Below are 23,971 nucleotides of genomic sequence, written 5' to 3'. Positions count from 1 at the left end.
GCCCACAGGCCGAGGAAGCCACGCCCTTCCCACGCCATGCAAGGACCCGGAGCTGGGCGGACCCGGGAACCTGCCCACAGTCACGTGCCTTGGTCACTCACGCCGAGGCTCCTCCCACCGCCCATCATTGCCCCTGACCTTGACCCTCTCCCTGAGGCTCCGGTTCTCCCCTCGCCCTCTCTTGGCTTTGCTGGAGTGTGGAGACCACAACCACATCAAAACGGCCTGACATCTCTCCCGGACTCCAGGCCCTGCCCCAGGCCCCGTCCCCAGGCCCGCTCCCGCTGGGGCCCTCCTGTCCCGGGCACCTCCTCCTCCCAGGAGCTCGGCCGGCCTGACTGCGCCTTCCACACCTACACACCCCTCCCCCAGCAGGTCCCTGGACTCCATCCCGGACACACCCAGATCCCAGACAAAGGACTTCTCCCCCCACCCCCACACCACCTCCTGCCCTGCCCCGCCTCCCCCAGCCTCTGCGCCCATTCTCCACGGCCCCCAACGGTCAAGTCCATACCAGAACCTCTGCGCCAGTGCAAGCGTCCCAGTATCTGCGCAGGGCAGCTCCTGAGCCTCCAGCCATGGGGACCCCATGCACTGGACAGGAACCCAGTAGAACCGAAGGCCTGGAGTCTGCATGTTCTTAGCTGTATCTTGGTTCTTTATTTGAATGTCAGAGTTACAGAGAGAGGGGAAGAGACAGAGACAGAGAGGTCTTCCATCCCCTGGTTCACTCCCCAGGTGGCCACAGTGGCCAGGGCTGGGCCAGGCCGGGGTTAGGAGCCAGGAGCTTTTTCCGGGTCTCCCACGTGGGTGCAGGGGCCCAAGCACTTGGACCATCTTCTACTGCTTTCCCAGGCCATAGCAGAGAGCTGGATTGGAAGTGGAGCAGCGACACAAACCGGTGCCCATATGGGTCACCGCAGGTAGCAGCTTTACCTGCTCTGCCACAACACCTGCCCCTTCACTTAATTTTAAAATGTTGGAGTTGGTATCCCATATGGGCACCGGTTCGAGTCCCGGCTGCTGTACTTCCCATCCAGCTCTCTGCTATGGCCTGGGAAAGCAGTAGAAGATGGCCCAAGTCCTTGGGCCCCTGCACCCACACGGGAGACCAGGAAGAAGCTCCTGGCTCCTGGCTTCGGATTGGCGCAGCTCCGGCCGTTGCGGTCATCTGGGGAGTGAACCAGAGGGTGGAAGACCTCTTTCTTTCTCTCTCTCTCTCTCTCTCTCTCTGACTCTGCCTCTCTGTAACTCTGCCTTTCCAAATAAATAAATAAATCTCTTTTAAAAATAAAATTAAATAAAATGTTAATATTTGAGAGAGAACTCCCATCCTCTGGTTCAATTCCCACATGCCCCACAAGAGGGCGCTGGGCCAGATCGAAACCACGAGCCTGCAGCTGCACCCTGGCTCCCACCGTGCGTGGCTGGAGCCCGGGGGCTTGAGCCACCACCTGCTGCCACCGAGGTGCCCGCTAGCAGGCGGCTGGGGTTGGGAGCGGGGCTGGGGCCACGCGCAGGCACTCCCGCGTGGGATGCGCGTCCCGAGCAGCGTCCTAACTCCGGCCGAACGCCTGCGCGAGCTTCCTCTCGCAGCAGCCGCGCCACTTCCAGCGGTGAACCCACGGCGAAGCGCGGCCCTGCGCCTGCACCGTGGGCACCGCGTTTATCACGCCCTGGACAGGAAGCCGCCCAGGTGCCGTCCGCAGGGAGGGGAAGGGGTGCGCCCGGCCGCGCCGCGGAACATGACCGGGTCATAAAACAGACCCGGAGCGAAAACAGCCAAAGGGGAAAAGAGGCCAATTCCGACTCCATCAAAAGTAAAAACTTCTTGGGTGGGCGCTGTGGCGTAGAGGGTAAAGCCGCCGCCTGCAGCGCTGGCATCCCATATGGGCGCCGGTTCGAGTCCTGGCTGCTCCTCTTCTGAACCAGCTCTCTGCTGTGGCCTGGGAGAACAGTAGAAGATGGACCAAGTGCTTGGGCCCCTGCACCCACGTGGGAGACCCGGAAGAAGCTCCTGGCTTCGGAGGAGCCCAGCTCTGGCCATTGTGACCAATTGGGGAATGAACCATCGGATGGAAGATCTCTCTCTCTCTCTCCCCCCCCCCAACTCTGCCTTTCAAATAAATACATAAATCTTTAAAAAAAAATAAAATAAAATCAGTGCCACAGTGAGTTAAGCCACCCACTGAGATGCCGGCGTCCCACATGAGTGCAGGTTTTGAGTCCTGGCTGCTCCGCTTCCAATCCAGCTCCCTGCTAATGTGCCGGGGAGGCAGCAGAGGATGGTTCAAGTCCTTGGGTCCCTACCGCCCATGTGGGAGACCCGGATGGAGTTCCAGGCTCCTGGCTTCAGCCTGGTCCAGTCCCGGGTGCTGTGGCCATTTGGGGAGCAAAACAAGCAGACAGAAGATCTCTCTCGCTCTCGCTCTCGCCCTCTCTCACTCTCTCGCTTTCGCTCTCCCTCTGTCACTCTGCCTTTCAAAAAAATCTTTTTTAAAAAGTGGGAAAAACCAAAGGTCCATCAACCGAATGCGTGAACGAGATGGGGCCCCTCCTTACGAAGGGATGGAACCCAGCGGGAAAAGGAATTAAGCCCTGGCCAGCACCGCTACGCGCGACGTGGAAGCCCACACAGCAAGGGTTCGGCCCCGGGGAGGTCCACGGGAGCAGGCCCACGGAGGAGGAAGGAGCTCAGCGGCGCCCGGGGCGGGGCGTCCTGCTGCACCTGGGGTCTGGGGTCATCGCTGACAGGATCGCCCTGTGCCCCGGAACGCGGTGCACCTTGGACCTGAACGAGGGTGGGGTGGCTGCGGCAGGTTAAGCCGCATCCCACAGGGAGGGCCAGGGCTCGAGGCCCAGCTCTGCTTCTTGCAGGTGCGCACCCTGGGGGCGGCAGGTGGTGGCTCAAGAGCTCGGGTCCCTGCCACACCAGTGGGGAGACCGGGGCTTGAGACCTGGGCCTGGCCCAGCCCCGGCTGCTGCAGGAAGGTGGAGAGTGAACCAGTAGAAGGAAGGTCTCTCTCTCTCTCTCTCTCTCTCTCTCTCTCTCAGGCTTTCCAGTAAAATAAAAATAAACAAATAAATACACTGTTGTTCGTTTAAAGAGCGGGAAGGAGGAAACTGTATCACGAAGGCGGGATCTGAAAGAGCCCAGGAGCCAGGCCGGTGTGCTGTGTGTAAAAGCAACAGGACGACGCCCTGGCCCCGCGAGGACACGCAGGAGCCCGGGCCGCTCGGGCAGGGAGGAGCACCAGGGAGCAGGGCTGCACACCGCGCATGGTTTTGATTTTCAAAGCCCGCGAACATCTTCCCTGCTGAAGACGAAATCATTTCTGAAAGTGAGTCAGATGCCCTCGTGCCTGCACTCAAAACCCCAGAGAGAAGGGACTTCCCAGGTCACTGTAGGTAAAAAGCAGGCCTGGTCATCCCCTTCGAGGGCCTCCTGTCAGCCCCGTCCCTTCCTTTCTGACCACGCCCCCCCTCCCCTTCCCCTCCAACAGCTGGCTCTCCTCCCAGGGGCCTCTCCGCTCAAAGTTCCTGGAACACAGCAAGCGTGTCCCTGCCCCAGGACCTTTGCACTTGATGTCCCCTGGGCTTGGAGGAATTTGTCCCCAGACATTGGCACAACGGACTCTGCGTCCTTTAGGTGCTGGCTCAATGTCACCGTCCGGAGCAGGTCTCCTCCCACCTCGGCCCCCGCCCAGGGCAGAGCAAGGGTTCTTATTCCCTGCTGTTTCTCAGAACACAGCCCGGGCTGGCAAACAAACGAAGGAATGGCCAGGCTACCCGCCCACCACACATCTAGTGCTGGCCCCAGCAGCTACCCCGGCCTGCCCAGAGGCCCAGCGGTACACGTGGCCAGATGCTGGGAGCCAGCCCTCACCAAAGCAAGCTGCCTCGCGCCCGGGGGTTAAAAACCCACCTGTGCAGTTACTAAGGGAACAGGGCAGCCCGCTCCCCAGGGCTCGGCCGCCCTCCGCCCCCGCCCTGAAACGCGGCTTTTCCTCCCTGGGAGGCAGCGTGAGGAGCGAGCCCCGGCGGCACACTGGTCTGGCTGGGGACAGTGGCCATCGCGGCAACACCCCAGGGCTCAAACCCTCAGAGAGGGAGGAATTCTGGAAGGGGGTTGCACCTCCCCTGCCTGCTCCCCCAGGTGCCTCGGGGCCCCTCCCCAACAGCTCCCATGGGCGGCTCCCACTGGATGACCCGGATGGAACTTAGGCGAGCAATTCCTGCGCACGTTGTGGCCAGCAGGACGTGGGGAAAACCCTGGCGCTGTCATTTATTTGCTAGGGTAGTAAAGGCGCTCCAAGGAGCCGTGACTCCTCCCACGAGCTTTTATGGAGCTCCCACTGTATGCCAGAGGCTGGCCCAGGCACGGGAGGGGGTTCCGCGGCGGCCAGAGCCAAGCGCCTGCCCCCAGGAACCTGTCCTCTGCCAGGGGAGACGGGAGCCACAGGTTCGTTGGCTGGGACTTGCACGATGAAGACACAGAGGGTGATGTCACAGTGACGGGAGGAGCGGCCGGGAGGGCCGCTCCAGGGAGCTAGGGTTATGGAGGTCATTCAGGGCGAGTGGAACGTCGCCCCCCCAGCGCCCGGCCCGCGCCTCGCAGACACCAAGCGCTCCACCGACCTTAGCAGCCGCTCCTCCGACTTGCTCCTGGGCCGGCTCCCCGGAGCGGGGCGCACAGCAGGTGCACGCCGCGGGCTCCCCCTCCGCCCTGCGGCCGAGAAGCAGCCCGCCAGGGAGCGCTGTACCAAGTGCGCACCAAGCACCCCCGGCCCCGGGCCCGCACCTTCCTCTCGCTTTGCCCCCACACAGCAGACGCCTAACGGTGCGGGCGGAGGGAACACCCGCCCATGGGCTGGGCCCACTGCACAGGCCCGAACACCGAGGCCGGCGTGGGTGGCGCTGCGCCCCGGGCGCCCGAGGCGCCAGGATCCGAGCGAGGAGCCGGGGCCGGGCCGGGCGGGGCCGCGCCGCCGCCCCGCTTCCGCGCCCAGCTGCGCCCAGCTGCGGCCCTGCCCCCGGCGCCGCGGTTGGCTGCGGCTCGGCGGCCGCCGATTGGCCCACGCGGCTCCGCCGGGGGCCCCGATTGGCTGTGACGCGTGGCCGGGCGATGCCCCCGCCCGCGCCGCCGCCGCGCCCGGCGCTGGGCGGTCATTGGGCGGCGTGATCTCGCCGCGGACCCGCGGCCCTGCCGCCGCCGCCGCCGCCGCCGCCGCCGCCGCCGCCGCCGCCGCCGCCAGCAGAGCGCACCGGGCGGGCCGGGCGAGTGGCCATGGCGGGCGCCGAGGACGCGCCGGGCCAGCAGCCGGAGCTCGACGAGGACGAAGCGGCGTACTGCCGGCGCTGGGGCGCGCAGCACGCCGGGGCCCGCGAGCTGGCCGCGCTCTACTCGCCAGGTAGGACCTCCGGCCGCCCCCCCCCCCTCCAGGCCTGCAGGCTGGAACCCGGGCTGCGGACAGCGACCCGAGCTCCCCACGTCGGAGCCCCAGCCCCGGGCCCACATGCGGAAGTCCAATCCCGGCTTCTAACTTGCAGATCGCGCGCCGGGGTCCGGGACCCCGCCCCAGCGCCCCTCCCGAGCCCGGGGCAGCCCCGGGCCCGGCGACTTGCCGGCTGTAAGGACGCTCCCCAGGTCCCGGAACTACGGAGTCAGCTCCCCGGGCTACAGCACAGCTCAGGTCGCACCCGCAGCTCTGGAATCCGGGCCCCGGGGCGCCTCCGCCTACAGTGAGCGCCTCTAGACTTGGGGACCCCCCCAGGACCCAGTCCAAGCCCGAGGCAGCCCCTCAGCTGTAGGCACTGTCCCCAACCCCCTGAGAGCCACACCTCATCCCGGGCGCCCCAGACGCCCTTCCTCCAAGCCCACAGCTTCTGTGGCTGCAGACCCGGGTCTCCTCCCCTCCCCCAACGCTCCAGCGGGGCACAGCCGCCCTCACCCCGTATTCCTGCCTGCTCGGGAGTGGGAAGATGCAGACCCCGGCGCGCAAGGCTCAGCTCCAGCCCGTGTCCCCCAACCACACACATCCTGCATTTGCCGCCTTCCTCTGGACTAGGGGTGTGGGGCCCCCACCCTCCCCAGATGGCTTGCTCCCCGCTCGCCGGCCAGGTCCCCACTGTTTGTGCTCCCACAAGCACCAGCCCTCTCCCCTTCGCTGGCTCCCACGGGAACCCCCAGAGGGCCCAGATCGTGGGGGGGATTTAAGGAAGTGTCTTTGAGTGCTAGGAGTCAGGTGACTGGTTGCTGCTGGGGGCCCCCTGCCTGGGCTTTGTTTGTCAACCATTTTGACATCTTCCCTTGCCTGGGGCCGCGGCCCCCTTGGCCTCCTGCCCTGGCTGGCCTGGGTTTGATGCAGCCCCTGCCGCAAGTGTACATGACCTTGGGCCGCTTGGTGTTTCCTCCCTGGGTCCTAACTCACCGGATACTGGCCTGGCCTTGCGCCTCCATGCTGGCTGTGCAGTGTCCCAGCCTGGCTCTGACCCACCCCTGCTCGGGCTGTACCCAGAACACCCAGCCTGTGGGTTGACAGCTGGGGTTGATGGCCACTCTGGCTGTGGAGCTGTGTGACCCAGGCCGAGCCTCTGCCTCTCTGAGCTGCCGTGAGCTAAAGCTGCCCTACCCCTCGTGTTGTTAGGGGGAGGGATGGAACACCCACTCTGTCACCCCAGTAGTCTGTGGGGTCGTCTCCCTCCCCACCTGAGAACTGAGGGCAAGGATTCAAAGCCCTGCCACCCCTGTCTTTTATTTTTTAAGATCGATTTATCTGAAAGGCGGAGTGTGACAGACAGATCGCTCCGCGGGTTTGCTCCCCAGATGGCCACAACAGCTAGGGCTGGGCCGGGCTGAAGCCAGGAGCCAGGAGCTCCATCGGGGTCTCCCACGTGGGTGGCAGGGCCCAGGCACTTGAGGCCTCATGCGCCGCTCCCTGCTGTACCTGCAGGGCTGGCTCAGGAGTGGAGGAGCCGGCTCTCCGCGGGCACTCCGAAGTAGGATGGGACATCCACGCTAACTGTGGGTGTCACAGCGGTAGCTTCACCTGCTGCGCCACAGTGCCTGCCCCAGGCTGCCCCTTGGAGGCCAGCTCTGCCCACTCAGGTGACCCCTGCTTGCCCAGATGCCTCCCGGGCACAATGAGCCTCCCCAGGGCCTGCCATCTGCCCACGCCCAGTGGTCCCCAAGTGCCCCGGCCCCCTGCAGGCCTCTGGGGGCTGAGGCTGCACCAGCCTCGTGGCGCCTCAGCCACAATCAGGGCCCCATCTCTGAGCGCAGGAGGGGTGCGGGAGACTGGCCAAACTGGTTTCTCCAAATGTCCTTCCCTTTGGCCTTGCTCTTTGCCTCTGACCCTGGCATTGGTCTTGGAGCAAGAAGTACCTCGGCCTCTCTGCGCCTGACCTGTACCACAAGGGACCCAGCTCTGTGGACGACGCCCCGGCCGTCACCCAGGCGCCGAGCAGGGAGAGGAGCGGCTCACGTGTGGCAGCAGGAAAGGGGCGGTGATGGTGCCGTTTGGATGCTCTCAGAAGCATCGTGTGGGTCAGGAAGGCAGCAGGTGCAAAGGCCCGAGTGGGGAGGCCGTGGACGGGAGCGCAGGAAGCGGGCAGGGTGGGAGGAGCCCCAGAAGTGGAATCCTGGAGATTCCTTGGGCCCGGGTGGTCGGGCGGTGACAGGGACGCTGACGGTGGGTGACAGGGCGACCTCCGCTGGGGATTTTCCTGACGTGCTCGGTTCATCCTCACTGTGGCCTCTGAGGGGCCCTGCTCTTAGCTCCGTTTTCTAGAGAAGGGAGCCCCGTGATAACACCGCACACGCATATACACACATGAGCCTAACGCCGTCCTGCTTGGGCTTGGGCCAGGTCCCTGAGCCCAGGCATAATCCATCAGACTTACCAGGAGTGCCCAGCCCGCGCCGGCACCACGCCTCGCGATGGGACAGTCCATGAGCGCAGAGCCCACAGTGGGCCACGACAGGGCCGGAACCAGAACACAGGTGGGAGGTGTCTAGGTTCCGCATTCTTAGCCTTCACCGTGGAAGCGAGCCAGCCAGGCGTGGGTGTGCGGGAAGGGCACAGGGTACCAGGTCACTGGAACGGCATGTGTGCGTGGCCCGTGGTGGAGCGAGCGGGCCCAGTGCGTGCGGGGAGCTGTGAGTCACGTGAGCAGGGTGTCGCCTAGGGCCTGGTGAAGGCCAGGGCAGAGGCTGTGCGTTTGGCCCAGGCCTTGGGACCTGGGTGCTATAGTGGCTCCTTCCCAGCGCTCTGCCCGCTCCGGCCCGGGTGCGGGGGTTCGAGAAGGGCCCGAGAGCTTGGCCCAGCCTCTCTTAGCTGCTCAGGGCAGCTGGGACGAGAGAGGCAGGTTCCTGTGCCACCTCTCTGGATCCCCCTGTCCACCCACCCTGGCCAACCCTGGATGCCCCTGCCTGGGGACTCCTGGCGTGGGTGTCAGGGTGGTGAGACATCTTCCTGGCCCAGACGCCCGAAGTAGGGCCACAGGTTCGGTCCCCTGGAGGGGCCCTGCCGAGGCCAGAGGACCCGCCCCCCACAGGGGGGGGGCTGAGCTCTCTCCTCACAGACCACGGTCTTTGTCTTCTCTTCCTCTCCCCGCCTCTCCTGGTCTCGCTTTTCACTCCTGTGTTTCCCTCTCTCTATCTCCAGTCCCTGCTGTCTCCCTCTGTCTTCCCGCGTCCCTCACCCCCGTCCCCTCTCCTCCCTGCTGTCCCTCATCCCCGTGCCCTCTCCTCCCTGCTCTGCGGCTGTCAGAGGGTGCAGGTGTTTGGGGCTTGGCTCCCCCGCGTCCAGAAGAGCTGGGCCAATGCGAAGCCTGTGGCTGTGGCCTGTCCCCAGGGAAGCAAGATGGCGGAGGCCTGGCGCCAGGCCTGCCCTGCCCCCCACACCCTCCACCCAGGGACTCAGGCCAGCTGCAGTGTCTCCTGAAATCGGCCCAGGGCACCCACGCTGCCAGGCCGGGGCTGGCTCAGCCGCCAGCCAGAGGACAGCAGGGCCACTCATGTCCCAAGCGGAGCGCTTGCTCTCGGCCAGCCCCGGGCTGCCCGTCTGACCAATGACATTGTTTAGGCCACCTGACCCCCGCCCCCGCCCTGGCCCTGCCAGGCTGGTGGGCCATGCTGTGACTTGAGATGAGTCCTACTGTCTGGGCAGGCCTGGTTGGCCCCCCGAAGGCTGGGGCAAGGGGTCCCCAGTGTACGGGCGATGGAGAGCGCCCCTCCTCCACACCAGCCTGGCGCGCTCTGGGCCTGTTTCCTTGTCTTTGAAATGGAGTCCTATGCCGCCTTCCTCCGGGGGACTTCAAGCTCGGGCTCGAAGTCTCAGATACTGCAGGGGCCAGGCCAGGGCTGCCACTGAGGCGAGCAGCCCGATGCGAGGCCGCAGCTAGGATCACACCAGGGTGCACCCAGAGCCCTTGCCCAGGCCTGGGGTGACCAGAGCCCTGTGTTCTCAAGGGAAGCAGGAAACTGGGACGTTTGCTTGATTTTTAACTCTAGCTCATTTTTTTAAAAACCTGAATCAACACATGGGGGAGGCCAGTGTGCAGCAGCCCTGTGGTGTGGGCCGCCCTGGGAGCCAGGGGCTGGCGGTGGGGCGGGGGCAGTGGGTGGGCTGACCCAGGAGCCCAGTACTGGCCGTGGGACAGGGGCAGTGGGTGGGCCGCCCCGGGAGCCTGGTGCTGGTGGCAAGGCAGGGGCGGGATGGGAAGCTGGGGGCTCTGTCTGTGGGGGGGTCCCCTGCCCGCACTCACCTCTGCCTCCCCCCCCCACAGGCAAGCGCTTCCAGGAGTGGTGCTGCGTGGTCCTGTGCTTCAGCCTCATCGCTCACAACCTGCTGCACCTGCTGCTGCTGGCCCGCTGGGAGCACACGCCCCTCGTCATCCTGGGCGTCGGTGAGTGCCTGCCTCGCCTCGCTTTCCCGGGGGCCGGGCCTCCCTGGGGGTGCTGTGCATGTCCTGGCGTCAGGTGCACACGCGGGCAAGCCCACCTCACTGTCCTGCCACTCGGGCCCCACACCTATGCGTCGCCCCCACTTCTCTTTTCTCTGACACTCCACATGCAAACCAGCAGTGAATGCTGGTGGCTCCAGTGTCAGGTATGCGCCCAGAATCCAGCCACTGCCCCTCCCCTGTGTGGCAGGCTGTAGACCAGCCCCCTCTCTGCCTGGACGGTTTCCGGGCCCTCCCGCCTGCCTGTCCCCTGCCATCTGCAGTGAGCGCGGGGCGCCTGGAGGAGCCACAGTCAGAGTGGCCACCCCCGAGTCCTCAGGAGGAGAGCGGCCCTCCCACAGTCCTGTGCAGCTCGCTCCTGTCGCCCCTGCTCCTGTCCCCCCGCCCCCGTCCCCCCTGCCCCCATCTGACCGCACCTCCAAGGCTGCTCTCGAGGGATCTCTCAGAGGTCACCTCCTCAAAGAGGCCCTCCCTGACTGCCCCTCCAAAAATAGCAGACTCCACCCCACCCCGTGACACAGGTGCTCACTCATCATCTGCCGCCCCCACCCCCATGTCCGCTCCACGTGGGGGAGGTTTGTCTGCTTCATTCCCGCTGAGCCGCAGCCCCAGGAACCAGGCCTGGCACCGGCAAGTGCCCCCCTGAAAGCCGAACTCTTTTACAAAAGATTTATTTATTTTATTCGAAAGGCAGAGTCGCAGAGAGAGACAGACAGAAAGGGCTTCCATCCACTGGTTCACTCCCCAGGTGGTCACAGTGGCTGGAGCTGGGCCGATCCGAAGCCAGGAGCCAGGAGCTTCTTCCTGGTCTCCCATATGGGAACAGGGGCCCAAGGACCTGGGCCATCTTCTACTGCTCTCCTAGGCCACAGCAGAGAGCTGGATTGGAAGTGGAGCAGCCAGGACTCGAATCAGCACCCGTATTGGTTGCTGGCTCTGCAGGTGGCGACTTAACCCGCAGTGCCGGCCTTGAATGAGCTGTGACTTATTGGTAGCGCCCCAGTGTGGCCATCGGGCAGTCCTCACCCACCCACAGCCTGGGAAGTGGGTGCCAAGGTGGTCAGCATTTTCTGGAGGAGGGCCAGGCCGGAGCCACGCTCGGAGCCTCGGAGCCGCAGCCCAGGGCTGGCTGACCGCCGCCTCCACGCCCAGGCCCCGGGGGATGGTCGCCTTCCTCTCTGTCCCACTTCTCCCTCCTCTCTCTTACTGCGCCCATGCCCTTCCTGTCCTGGGCTCCCCGGTGGGCGGAGGGGGCAGCCATGCCCTGGTCCTGCCTGGCCCTCTCTGAGGGTTCAGCTCCCACAATCTCATTAAAAGCGTGCTGGCCTCCTAAGCCAATAGTGCTCAGGCCGCTAATTGAGCCATCTGGGTCTGTGGTGGGGGAGAGCAGCTGCAGGGGAAAGAGGTTAACCCTTCCAGCACTGGGGAGCCAGACATGCCCCTCCCCTTGCACCCCAAGGTTGAGCCCCAAGGCCTCTGGGCTGGTGATGAGCAGGCCTCAGTAGACAGACCTGGGTTCAAGGCCCAGCTTCACCACCTCCTGGCCTCGGCCTGTGCCCCGCCTTCGTGACTGCCATGAAGGTGGAATGAGGGTCCCCTCGGGGCTGAGAAGAGGTGGGGCGGGGGTCCGGCCGCCTGGACTGCCCACCCCCCACCAGCATGTGCTCAGCCTCCCGGGCCAAGTTAACAACAGCTGGGCTGCGGGCCTCTCCCAGGCCCCTAGCCCTGAGCTAGGCCATTGCACTCTGCAGCGGCCCCGTAAGAAGGCCCGGGTCGCATCCCTGTGAGGCCCTGAGACCTGCCCGCCCCCAGACGGGGACCCCTCCTCCAGGGGCCGTGCAGGCCCTTCGGTGCTTGGTGCTCGGAGCCTGGAGCGGAGAAGGGGGCATTCTCGCCAGTGGGCTGCGCTTGGCAGAGCAGGCCCCGCGGGTCCCCGCCTCCCCAGCATCCAGCTGCGGCCCGGGAGCCTGGGCGTGCGGCACCGCTTCCCCATCTCGCACCTCTGCCTCCCCGCTGATAAGAGACAAGTCCCCTGATAGCTGTGTTTGCACAGTCCCCAATCGATTCAAATAGCCGCCCTGATTTGTGTGTGAACGCGCAGGCGGCGAGGGCACCATGCCAGCCTCTGAGCCCGCCTCTACCTGTCGGTATCTCCTCGGAGTGCCTGGTGCCCTGGGCAGGCCCCGGAAATCAGGGAGGGCGGAAGCTCACTAATAAACCCAGCCACACGACCCAGCGGGAAGCAAGGTGTCAATAAGGCAGTAAGAGAGCAGAGGTGCGGTGAGGGAGAGGGCTGTGCAGATATCTTGGCTGGGGGAGGTCTCCAGGCAGGGAAACAGCAGGTGCAAAGGCCCTGAGGCTGCCGTGGGCCCCGAGCGTTGGGCGTGGAAAGCCTTGATCAGAGGAAAGCAGGCAGCTGCCGCTCACTCGGAGCAGCAGTGAGCCAGATGGCGGAGGGCCTTGGGGTCCGTGGTCTGGACTTTGGGTTTTATTCCACCCGGCCTCGAGAAGCCATTGGTGAGTTTCCCTCAGAGCAGACTTCATCCAGTGCTGCGGGTGGGAGTAGGAAAGACCAGGGAGGAGGCAGCCAGCGTGGTGCAGTGAGGGAAGGTGGTGGGCGTGGCTGGACGTGCCAGGGGCGGGGGGCACTGCCAGGAGAGCTCTGGAACGTGAGGTTGGCAGGAAGGCACGGAGGGGCAGAGTCGCAGGCCCCACGGTGCGGGCCTGCCTGGGAGAAGTCAGGACAGCCGGCCTCGGGGAGATGCTGCAGGGATCGCCAGGTGCCCCACGCCCCGGGCGGGCCGCAGCCAGCAAGGGAGGCTCCCAGGGAGGAGGCCTGGGGAGGGGTAGCCTGGGAAGAGCCACCCGGTGCACCTGCCAGGTGAAGGACACGAAATCTGGCCACATGGAGGTCACCAGCAGCTGCTGTGACCACGGTGTGGGAGTGACGTGGAGCGGCGGGGCGGGTGAGTCAGGTGGGCGGCGCTAGCTGTGGCCGGATGCAGGTCATGGCAAATGCAAGCCGAGCCCTGGCTGAAAGGTGGTAAAGCCGGTCTGGACCCTGGCACCCTCTGCGGTGGCCCCTTCTGTCCCTCGGCCACTGTGCAGCTCCACACCAGGCCCTGGAGTTGGGCAGGGACTGGGAGAGCCCCCAGGGAGCCCAGAGTGATAGCCCCTGTCCCTTTCCCTGTCCCAGTGTCTGCAGGGTGAGGCTGAAGGCGCCCCGGGGTGAGTCGGCCACCAGCCACCACCACTGGAACAGGGACAAAGAGGCTTCTGTGCGGCTGTCTGCCGCCCAGACCCGCCCCCGTGACAGGCCCCGGCCGCCAGGCGTCTCCTCTCTTCTCATCCAGTGCCATTTCGGCCGTCTGGCCGAAGCACCTGTCCCCTGTGCCCCGCGGCCTGGAGAGAACAGGTGCTGTGTCCACGCGGGCTTCTGTGCCCTGGGCCTGCCTGGAGCCCAGGGCATGGGGCGTTGTCCCTGTCCCGCCCTGAGGGAGAACCCCAGCCCTGCCCCTGCGCCCTGTGACCTTGAGTCGTCCTTCCTTTGGGAACCTTCTGGAAGGCTGAGCCCTGGGCCCGCCTGTGCCTGGGGACGTGAAGGGAGAGACTGTGGGGTTTTGTTCATAGACTTTATTTTTAGAACAGTTTTAGATTTACAGGAAAATTGAGCAGCTAGAGCGGAGTAGGGGCAGGCGGCCTGCCCCGCTTAGGATCCTGTCTGTTACAATGTGTGCGCCTGTCTGTTACAATGTGTGCCCAGGCTTGTTGGGGGAGGGGGGGATACATTGTCAGGGGCCGCAGTCCCTGCCCCCGCCCGCCTGCTGGTTTCCTCCCCTTCCACCTGACACTGCTCTGCTCCAGGAGCTCGCCCAAGACACATTTTTCAAGATTTATGAATTTGCAAGGCAGAGCTACAGGGAGACAGGGAGCTCTTCCATGCGCTGGCTCACTTCCCAGATGAGGCCAGGCCAGAGCCGGGAGCTCTGCCCTTCATCCGGGTCTCCCCCGTGGGTGGCAGGGACCCAAACACTTGGGCCATCTTGCGCTGCTTCCACAGGTGCGCAGGCAGAGAGCGGACCGGAAGCGGAGCAGCCTGTCACGGCCCTGTCGGCTCTTGCCCGTGACGGTTTCCCCGGGTCTCTGGGTTTTATGTCCTGGGTAGTGAAGGGGGGTCTGGCCGGGTGTTTTGTGGGATGCCGCTGTCGTGGGATCTGCCTGGTGTTTTCCTCCTGCAGAGTGGGGTGATGGGTTCAGGGGAGCAAACTGGAACACGTGACTTAGCCACCACCGCGCTGGCCCTGCTCACCTGGCCGAGGTGGCACCTGCCGCCTGCTGGGGGTCTCCAGCCCCTGGGCCCGGCCCACGCCTGAGGAATGGGGAGTAGGGCCCCCCCAGAGCGCTTGTCAGTGTCAGCCATTGCAGCACTGCTTTTCTAATGCTGTTTTATCATCGTCACCCGTGAGGATTAAATGTTCAGGATGATTAAGAAGATAAGGAGTGGAACCGCCTAGGCCTGGCCTTGGCACAGCTTAGGGATTAAGGAGATAAAACATTTAAGAGGCTGGCACGGGCCTTGGACTGCAGGCACTCGGCTTTAAAAGAACACACCTTGACAGGGAGTGAGTTCAGGCGGAGCCTGGTGCCACACCTGCCTTCCCACGGCCGGGCCCAGACACCCGGCCAGAGCGGCTCACGGACAGCGGAGAGCCGCCGGGAGACAGCGAGAAGCCCCGCCCTGGGGAGCGAAGCCAGACCCAAAAGAGCGCCCCCTAGAGGAACCCAGTCACAGGGAGTTCTAGAACAGGCGGGCTCCATCTCTCTGCCAGTGCCGGAAGCGATTCTGGGTTTGCATGCAGCAGTGCCAGGAGGAAGCCTGCAGGAGCCAGAAGTGCCCCGTACCGGCATCAGCACGCCGGGGCCCCAGCATGGAGAGAGTAGGCCAGGAAGACCCCCACCCCACCCTGGACGCGCTGTCGGTGTCGCTGTCGCACCCCAGCCGCAGAGCCGAGCAGCTGCCTCCGAGGCCGTGCGGCCTCAAGGCTGGAAGGATTTACTGTGTGGCCTTTGAAGAAAGTCTGCCAACCCCTCACAGTCTACTGAGGTGTAGAATCTGTGTCTTTTAAGAATCACAGAGAAGACAGAGAGAGAGGTCTTCCACCTGCTGGTTCACTCCCCAAATGCCCTTAACAGCCAGGGCTGGGCCAGGCCAAAGCCAGGGGTCTGGAACTCCTTCTGGGTCTCCCAGCACGGTCCCTCATTCTTGGACCATCGTCCGCTGCCCCCCAGGCGCGTCTGCAGGACGCAGGGCCAGCACCGGAACCAGCACGCGACCTGGGATGCCAGCTTACCGCGTCGCGCCGCAGCGCCAGCTCTCGGGCTGTGGGTTGTTTATCACGGCGGACAGGTGTGTGGGTTTCCCTGTGTTTTTGCTGTGTGACGCTAGGGAAAATGTATTTAAAGTCAGCGTCTTTTTACTGAAGGCATTTCACGAGTCGCTCATCGGTGGTGCCTCGGTCCCTGTACAGCTGGAGGCAGGGTCTCCCTCAGGATCGGAGCTGCACTTCCCGGCCGGCTCCCTGCCACCGAACCTGGGAAACCCAGATGGAGTTCCAGGCTTCTGGCTCCTGGCTTCAGCTTTGCCCCAGTGCTGGCCGGTACGGCCATTTAGGGAGTGAACTAGCAGAGAGAGCTTCTCTCTCTCTCTTTGCCTTTCAGATAAATAAAATAACATTTTAACTTACCTCCAAGGGGCAGGCAACTGGCCTATTGGTACATGAGCCATTTGCGCTGCCTCCGACCCAGATCTGAATGCCGGGGTCACGTCCCAGCTGCAGCTCCTGGCCCTGGCTTCATGTCGCGTGCACCCTGGGAGGCGGCAGCTGATGGTGGCTCAGCCACGTGGGTCGCTGCCACCTGTGTGGGAGGCTTGGATGGAGTTCCCAGCCCCACTGGGTCCCCGCCATTGCAGGCCCTCGGGGAGCAAGCCCGTGGGTGGCAGCGCTGACTCTGTGTACTTGGCAAACAAATCCCCCGTGGGGGCCCTGCTGCCTAACCCGCGTGGTCCCCCTAGCCCCCGTCTTTCACTGGGCTTTGTTCACAGCCCCCCCCACCCCGAATGATGGACCTACAGGTGACAACCTCGCAGTTCTGCCCTGGGGACCCTAGGGTTCTAATTTCTTGGACCGGTTTAGCCTAGGGTCGTGGTTAAGAGAGATGGATCCCCCGTCCACACAGGCAGGAGCTCAGGGCTCCTCATTCCTGGCACGCTCACCAGCAGGGCAGATCCGTGGGCTGCGCCTGCGCCTTCGGCTCCAGACGTCCCAACCCCCACTTAAAGGCTTTCAAAAGCCAGGGTGGTCCAGACGCGTTGTGGCAGCGTGAGATTCGGGATGCTGGATCCACAGAGCCGGCTTTTCCCTTGTGCCCCGGGTTCCCTGCGGCCCCAGAACCAGCTCTCCTGGCTCTCAGGGCTCGCTCCCTGCAAACTGGCTCAGACGAACGTGGCTTCTTGTGTGTTACCAAACTCCTACGAACCACCAGGTCTGGGTTGCAAACAGCGATTTGTTTTTTGCACCTGTCTCTAAGGCTTTGTCCACAGTTAAACAGAAATACACACGTGCTAAGGGGTGCAGCCGAGAGGCGAGAAAGGGAGCTGGCTCGGGAGGCAGAGCCACCCGCCTCTTCCCGTCGCAGGCTGCCACTTGCCAGCCCTCGGACTGCCCCACACGGGAGGAGGGAGGGGCCGTGGCCGGGCAGCCGCCTCCCGGCCCTTCTTTGTCTTCACCTCCCCAGCCTTGCAACCCTGCCCGCCTTGCCTTGGTTCTCTGGAAATCCTCGCCCAGGAGTGGGCTGCTCTCCCCGGGTGGGGCCTGGACACGCGGCCCCTGTGGGCTGTGCTGAGCCCTGGCCTGTCCCAGCCCAGCCTCTGCGTGCCGCCCACCTGCTCTGATCCCCAGAGCCTCAGGAAGCTGGGTCACCCCCTCTCCTCCCATCCTTTTCACGCTCAGCATTCCTGGGTGCGTGCCGGGCCTCTGGCAAGTTCCAACGCCTCCGCCTCTGTGGTGATGAGCCCGCTCTCCTCCTGACCTCTCGGGCCCCGCCCCGCCTCCCAGGGAGTCATCTAGGGCCTGCAGAAAAGCAGCTGCCACAGTGCCCCAAGGCCCTGGTCCCTGGACCTCAGACGCATGGTTCACACGGAGCAGCCAAGTCAGGGGGGCGAGGGGTGCCCAGCAGACTGCGCCATCTTCCTCGGCCCCCCTGGTGAGCCCAGTGCCGGCGCGTCGGACAGCAGAGCTTGGCACGCAGTAGGTCCTCGCACGCTGTGCCTTAGCCCCATGACTGAGTAACAGCGATGCTCCAGGCCTTGCTGTGTGCCCAGCACCGGACTCGGTGTGTGCCAGGACCTGGGGCACAGCCACAGCGGAAGAGGCCGAGGTCCCGGCCCTCGGGGAGCTGGCAGCCGTGTGCAGCAGGGGAGATGACAAACGAGCGAAAAGGAAGTCGCAGTGACACGCGCCTGAAGGACCGTCCAGCCCGATGGGGGGTGGGGTGTGCTGGAAGATTCTAGATCGGCTGTCCAGGGAGGGCGTTTGAGTAAAGACACAAAGGAGGCGAGGGAGTGAGCTGCTGCATCTTGGGAAAGAATGTTCCAGACAGAGGGAACAGCAAGTGCAAAGGCCCAGAGGCACGGAAGGGCATGCAGGGGTTGGGGGAGATGGTGCTGGGTGTCGCCCTGGGCGGACGCCGGCCACACGGCTCGGTTACCATGTGTACATGGTAGCAGTGCATCCGGCTGTGTTAGGCTCGGACCTCACAGCAGGTCAAGAGCCCGGCCTGCCCGCTGCCATGCGCCTGACCTGGGCCCGGTTACTTCTGCTCCCCAAGCCTGTTTCCACCTCCCTCTCTTTCCCTCCCTCTCTCCCTCTCTCTCTCTCTTTTCCTCCTTCTCTCTCTCAAAGATTTATTTATTTGAAAGGCAGAGATACAGAGAGAAAGAAGAGATCTTCCATCCACTGGTTCACTCCCCAAATGGCCACAATGGCCAGGGTTGGGCCAGGCTGAAGCCAGGAGCTTTTTCCGGTCTCCCACACGGGTGCAGGGGCCCAAGCACTCAGGCCATCTTCCACTGCTTTCCCAGGGGCATTAGCGGGGAGCTGGATGGGAAGTGGAGCTGCCGGGACTTGAACCGGCACCCATGTGGGATGCCGGCGCCGCAGGCAGAGGCTCAGCCGTCTACATCACAGCTCAGCCCCGTTTCCCCTCTCTCAAGTGGGACTGGAAATGCCGCGCACCTGCAGCCTGGGAAGAGTGCGTCTGGCCCCGAGCGAGTGCTCAGCGGAGGCAGCTTCTGTATTCTTCCCCCCATCCCCAGTCCCCGCGCCCCAGGAAACAGGCACAGAGGGGTTAAGCAGCTGAGTGACGGCGCTGACATTTGAGTCCAGGTCCAACAGCTGGAGCCCCCGGGGAGCAGCGGCGTGGAGTGTCTGAGGGACCCCACTCTGGTTCTGAGCAGGGTGCCAGCACAGTCAGGGAACTGCCTGCACCTCACGGTGAGGCTGCAGGCACCCCGCGTTCCAGGAGCTCCGGCAGCTCCGGATCCCCCGCCGGCGCAGGCCCTGCGATCAGTGACGGCTTGGGGGCTCTGGGCTCCTGCCACCCACCTGGGACAGAATTCCACCCCCCTCGTGGAATTCCCAGCTCCTTGCTTCCTTGTCGCCAGGCTAGGGTCATCGCCGGCATTAGGGGAGTGAGCCGGTGTGTGTGCGAGATCTGTGCCTGTGTGGGTGTTTGTCTTTCTCCACCTCTCAAATTAAAAACAAACAAAAAGCTGGAGGAAGGGGAGTGCCCATCTTTCTGGTCCCTGGAGGTGGGCAGGTGCCTCTGACACCAAACCCACAGAGACAGTTCTCAAGCCCCAGGTAGCCCCGGGGCAGAGCAGGCGTCACTGTGTGGGCCAGCTCCTGCCAGGGCCAAGCTGGGCTGATCTGAGCATGCCCGGTGTGTTCTCCAAACTCCTCTAGCATATGGGACCCGGCCTCTCCCGTGGGGCGGACGGGGGCCTGCAGGGTTGGGTCCGAGGCTCCACCCACAGGGGTGGAAGTGTCTCGAGTGAGTGAGCAGGCACCGAGTGGGTGAATGGATGAGTGACTCCCGGGACGGGAGGGAGGTGTGGGCAGGGATGGGTCCCCCACCCTGCGTACCCGCCTGCCCCCGGCTCACCCTCTCCTTGTCCACAGTCGCAGGGGCTCTCATTGCTGACTTCCTGTCCGGCCTGGTGCACTGGGGTGCCGACACGTGGGGCTCCGTGGAGCTGCCCATTGTGGGGAAGGTGCGTAGTCTAGACTTGCATGCCGTGGCCCCGCCCCTTTTCCTCTGAAACCTTGGTTGTCCGATAGGAAAGGTGGGAACCGTCCCTCCCAGACCACAGCGGGCGGCCCCTGGTTTGGGCTGCCCCAGTTGGATTCTGTCTTGGCTCAGTCAGACTTTTTTGGTTGTAGAAAATCCAGACCATCCTGGCCAGACCAGACAAGGACACTGAGCGGCCTGAGGATTTGAGGGGCAGAGCCAGGGCCAGCTGTGGCCAGCAGGACAGGGGCGGAGCGCACCCTCCAGCCGCAGGCTCGCTGCGTCTCCCTCTGCTGTCAGGGCGGCCCCTAGCTGCCTTGCGACACCCACGCTCTCAGCTCCCAGGAGCAGAGACCCTCTGCACAGTCTTTCCCAGAATTCCAGCCAAAATCTCATGGCTCACCCGCATTGGCCCAGCTTGGGTCACATGCCTGTGTCTCAGCCAATCACGCAGGCAGAGGAATAGAGTGCTCTGATTGGCCAGGCCTGGGTCACCTGCTCCCTGTCAGCCCAGGGTGGGGTCAGCCCTATCAGGAGGAGCAGTACCAAAGGGTCCCACCGGTTCCTGCGAGGGCCTCCTCAGTGGGGGAGGGCAGCAGTTGTCTCCAAGTCCCCTCACAGCAGATATGGGGCGACTGGAGCCCAGCAGGGACAGGAGCAGACAAGGGCCCCACCATTGCAGCCGCGTGACTTGGGCCCCCAAGGCCAGCCGGCTCCGTGTAGGGCATGCTGGGTGGAGGGAGCCGTGGGAGCAGCAGCCGGGCCCATTTGTTCCGTGGCCAGGGAGAGCCGGGACCACGGCCTCGGGCTGACTGGCAGGGCTGCGGCCCCACCCCGCCCTCCCCAGGCTTTCATCCGACCGTTCCGGGAGCACCACATCGACCCCACAGCCATCACGCGGCACGACTTCATCGAGACCAACGGCGACAACTGCCTGGTGACGCTGCTGCCACTGCTAAACATGGCCTACAAGTTCCGCACCCAGAGCTCCGGTGAGGCACCTGCCGCGAGGGGCCCAGGAGGGGCCGTCAGGGACAGAAATGGCCGGGCGCCCCTGGCGGGAGGGCATGTGGGTGTGTGAGGGGGAGTCCCCCAGTGGGCACTCCACTCAGAGCCTCCGCTCCCTCCATGTCGGGGAGGTAGGCTGGGACCAGGCCCCGTGCTAGCAGTCAGCCCCTTGCTGCCCCTCAGGCAGCCTCCCTGGGGTCAGAGGTGACCCGTGGGGGGGGGCAGGTGCCACGGCACACAGCCCGCCCCTCCCCGGGCTGCACCCATACCTGGCTGCTGGGCGGGGCGCTGTCTGCGGAGACTTTGCCAGGGGAGGCACCGCCTGGCCCCTCGGGCTCAGTGGCTGAAAAGGCCCAGTGAGGCCTGGCCCTCTGCCTCAGAGCTGCTGATGCCCCCAGAACTCCCACAGGGTCAGGCGCGGGTGCCCCCGCACCCCTGGAGAGACTCCAGACAGATCCCACACGTGGGAACCTGTCTCAGGCGCCGCTCCTGGGCACCTGGGCAGAGGCACTGTCCCCGTATGGCTGATGAGGAAGTTGAGACCCCAAGGTGCAGACTCACTGGACCTCGTCCATGCATTCACAAGTGTCAGAGCGGATGGGAGCCAACCCTGGCTGCCTCTGTTATGTGCCCACTGCACAGAGAGGGAAGGCTGAGGCCCGGAGGAGGAGTCTGAGTGCCTGCGGCCAGGCAGAGGCTGAAGGGAGCCTGGGGGCTGCCCGGGGCGGACGGTGGGGGCCAGGTGGATGCTGGCCCCCCACCCCCCGCCATGTGACAGCCGCATGACCCCTCCCCGCCCCGCCACAGAGGCCCTGGAGCAGCTGTACCCCTGGGAGTGCTTCGTCTTCTGCCTCGTCATCTTCGGCACCTTCACCAACCAGATCCACAAGTGGTCCCACACCTACTTCGGGCTGCCGCGCTGGGTCACCCTGCTGCAGGACTGGCACGTCATCCTGCCGCGCAAACACCACCGTATCCACCACGTCTCGCCCCACGAGACCTACTTCTGCATCACCACAGGTACGGCTCCCGTGGGGCCGGGGGTGGGGCGGTGGCGGCCCCGGCCCAGGTGATGCAGGCCGTGCTCTGGACACGCGCTGCCAGGGCACCTTCCACGCGCCTGGCGTTCTCAGGGCCAAGGCCACAGCACTGCACAAGCCCATAACCCCTCCCCTGCCTCAGGGAGCTGGGAGTCCAGCCCCCCAGCCAGCCGGCGGATACTTAATGAGCACCACGTATGCACCAGGCACTGCTCTGGGCTCAGGATATAGCCGAATCCCTCCCTCATGGCACCGGCGTGGGCTGACCGCGATGGAGGTCGGTAAAGAAGGACCTGCACGGCTTTGCCCTGCAAGTAGGGTGGTTAGGGAAGGCGCTGCAGAGGGACATTTGACCAAGGAAGAGAGCAGATACTGGAGGAAGACCACTCCGGGCAGTGGGAGCAGTAGGTGCAAAGGCCCTGAGGCTGGAACACCCCATGTGGTGCCTTGGACAGCAGCAAGGAGGCTAGTGTGGCTGGAGTGGAGGGGGCCGTGGCAGCCGCCCATGTGTAGAAGTCAGAGAGCTGAGCTTGGAGGGGCCTGCGGCTGGAAGGGAGCAGAGAGCCCAGAGCAGAGGCCCCGGCTGGAGCACCTGGCGGCACCAAGCTCAGCCAGGAGGCCTGCAGCTGCGGTGCCAGGGCGGGACCGTGAGCACCAGCAGTGGCTGCTCTCCTGCGGATGGAGGTGCTGTCGCTGAGGCCACTGCTCTTCCCTCGGGAGCCTCAGACTCCCTGGCGTGGAGCGGGGCAGCCGTTCCTTCCTACGGCGCCGTCTCCGGGCTGAGCATGGGTGGCAGAGGGCAGTGCGGAGGCTTGGCACGCAGCAGGTGCTCCACCGCGCCAGCCCTGCTCTTGAGTTTGTGAGTCTTCCCGGGGGCAGAAGCTAAGCTGGGTCTTGCAGGTCGTACAGTCGGGCGCCCTGGAGGGCAGGTGCGGGATTAGATCAGCTCGGGCGGCTGCCTGAGCTGGGCTCCTAGAATCGGAAACCCAGGAGGATCTGCCCAGCATGGGGAGGGGAGGCTGTACCAGGGGCAAAAGAGGATTTTGAGCGGCGTTGATGGAGCGGCCGCCCTGTGCCGGGTGCTCTGCCGGGGCCCGAGCTTGGCAGTGGGAAAGCGCCGGGCTCAGCCTGTCAGAGGTGACGTCCTGGCTGGGGAGAGCCAACTCAAAACCGGAAGACAGGGCTAAGGACGTGGGGTGGGGTTATCGTAAAGCAGAGGAAGGTGGCGTGGGACAAACCAGGGGTACCGCCTGAGCGGGCTGGTCAGGAAGGGCTGCCTGTCAGAGGGCCACTTGGACTGTCGGATAAGCCGCTGTGCCCAGCACAGATGGGAAGTGTGCAGTAAGGAGGTGACTGGGGGGGGGGGGGGGGGCGGAAACGGGAAGCCCCCGCTGTGGATTCCCCGGCTGGGTGCCCACACCTGCCAGCCAGCTCCTGCCCCGCCCCCCTGGGGCTCCCACTCCCCGACTCAGCCCCGGACCGTTCCCACCGCAGGCTGGCTCAACTACCCCCTGGAGAAGATGGGCTTCTGGCGACGCCTAGAGGACCTCATCCAGGCCCTGACGGGCGAGAAGCCGCGGGCGGACGACATGAAGTGGGCGCAGAAGATCAAGTGACTCCTCCGAGCCGCCGCCTGGCTGCCAACCTCCCCCAGTCCCTGAACCGAAGCCATCTGCCAAACTGCAGCCTCCCCGCCCCCCAGGGCAGAGAGACGCCCCCTGGGCTGGGCCCGGGCACCCCCCGCCCACCCCTCGTGACACAGAATACTTGAGCCACTGATTTTTCACTTCCTTCCTGTTTCCTTGCCTCGGGCCCCGCCCAGCCACCTGAGCTGCGCTGCCATCCTGGCTGCCGAGGGAGCCCCGCCCCGCCGGGCAGCCTGCTGTGTGGCTGGCGCTGGGGTCGTTAAGCCACCTCTGTCCTCCTGTCCGTCTGCTCCCAGGGGTGCAGGGAGCCCCCAGGCACAGCCCTGTGTCCCCGGAAACCCACCTGCTGCACACGGTCGCTGGAGGCGTGGGAGAAGGGCGGGGGGGTGGATGCAGAGCCAATGTCTCGGGCCCAGCTTGTCCACACGAGGACCCCCAGGCAGCCTGCGGGGAGAGGCCCTGGTGGGGAGCGGCTGCAGTCTCCTGTCTGGGACCCCTGCCCCTCTCCCATGCGCCCTCTGCCACCGGCCCCGTGACTCCGGCCAGATGCGCGGATTCCAGTCCAAGGCTGCATTTGCACGGTCCCTGCCTAGGGTCTCAGTCGTATGGACGAGGTACATGGCTTCCGCCGTGGCCAGGGGTGTCAGGAAGAGGGCGGCTTTTTTGGGGTTTTTTGTTTGTTTTTTTTTTTTAAAGGTGCTTGCTTGTTTAATGTAAATAATAGAAAGCCTTAATATCTTTTCTGTAACACGAGTAATATTTTACTGTCACGTTTTGGATGTACATAATATATTTATAACAAAGCAGCAAGTCTACTTAACCTTGGCTGCCTCGTGGTGTTTCCTGGGCGGCTGCGGTGAGGGTGGGGTGTTAAGGAGCCCGGAGGGTGAGGCCCCACCCCCGCCCCGCTGCCCCCAACCCTGGCCCGTACCATGGGCTCGCAGACAGCTGGGCCGAGGACCC

The 23,971-nt window shown here is 64.6% G+C and overlaps 1 protein-coding gene and 1 non-coding gene across 2 annotated transcripts; one reads left to right on the top strand and one right to left on the bottom strand.

The window, feature by feature from the left end:
- The first annotated feature begins 5,253 nt into the window (after positions 1-5,253).
- Positions 5,254-23,819, top strand: PEDS1 (plasmanylethanolamine desaturase 1). The gene is made up of 6 exons (XM_062204348.1): positions 5,254-5,411; positions 9,790-9,909; positions 19,206-19,297; positions 20,162-20,306; positions 21,130-21,342; positions 22,857-23,819. The coding sequence occupies exons 1-6, from the start codon at positions 5,288-5,290 to the stop codon at positions 22,976-22,978; spliced, it is 816 nt and encodes a 271-aa protein (XP_062060332.1). The 5' UTR covers positions 5,254-5,287; the 3' UTR covers positions 22,979-23,819.
- On the bottom strand, positions 16,467-16,590 carry LOC133769279 (small nucleolar RNA SNORA40). Its single transcript, XR_009867166.1, has one exon. It is a non-coding gene; the product is annotated as a small nucleolar RNA SNORA40 (small nucleolar RNA).
- Positions 23,820-23,971: the final 152 nt, after the last annotated feature.

This window comes from Lepus europaeus, chromosome 10 (assembly GCF_033115175.1).
Source record: "Lepus europaeus isolate LE1 chromosome 10, mLepTim1.pri, whole genome shotgun sequence".
Lineage (NCBI taxonomy): Eukaryota > Metazoa > Chordata > Mammalia > Lagomorpha > Leporidae > Lepus > Lepus europaeus.
Note: the sequence above shows the minus strand (reverse complement) of the source record. Positions and strands in the feature narration are given on the sequence as shown.

What these genes read in the sequence shown, in the direction of transcription:
- PEDS1 (XM_062204348.1), top strand. Translation starts at nt 5,288, where the DNA reads ATGGCGGGCGCCGAGGACGCGCCGGGCCAGCAGCCGGAGCTCGACGAG. An exon ending in GGCCGCGCTCTACTCGCCAG is followed by an intron (nt 5,412 to 9,789) that starts GTAGGACCTCCG and finishes CCCCCCCCACAG; the next exon opens with GCAAGCGCTTCCAGGAGTGG. An exon ending in AGCTGCCCATTGTGGGGAAG is followed by an intron (nt 19,298 to 20,161) that starts GTGCGTAGTCTA and finishes CGCCCTCCCCAG; the next exon opens with GCTTTCATCCGACCGTTCCG.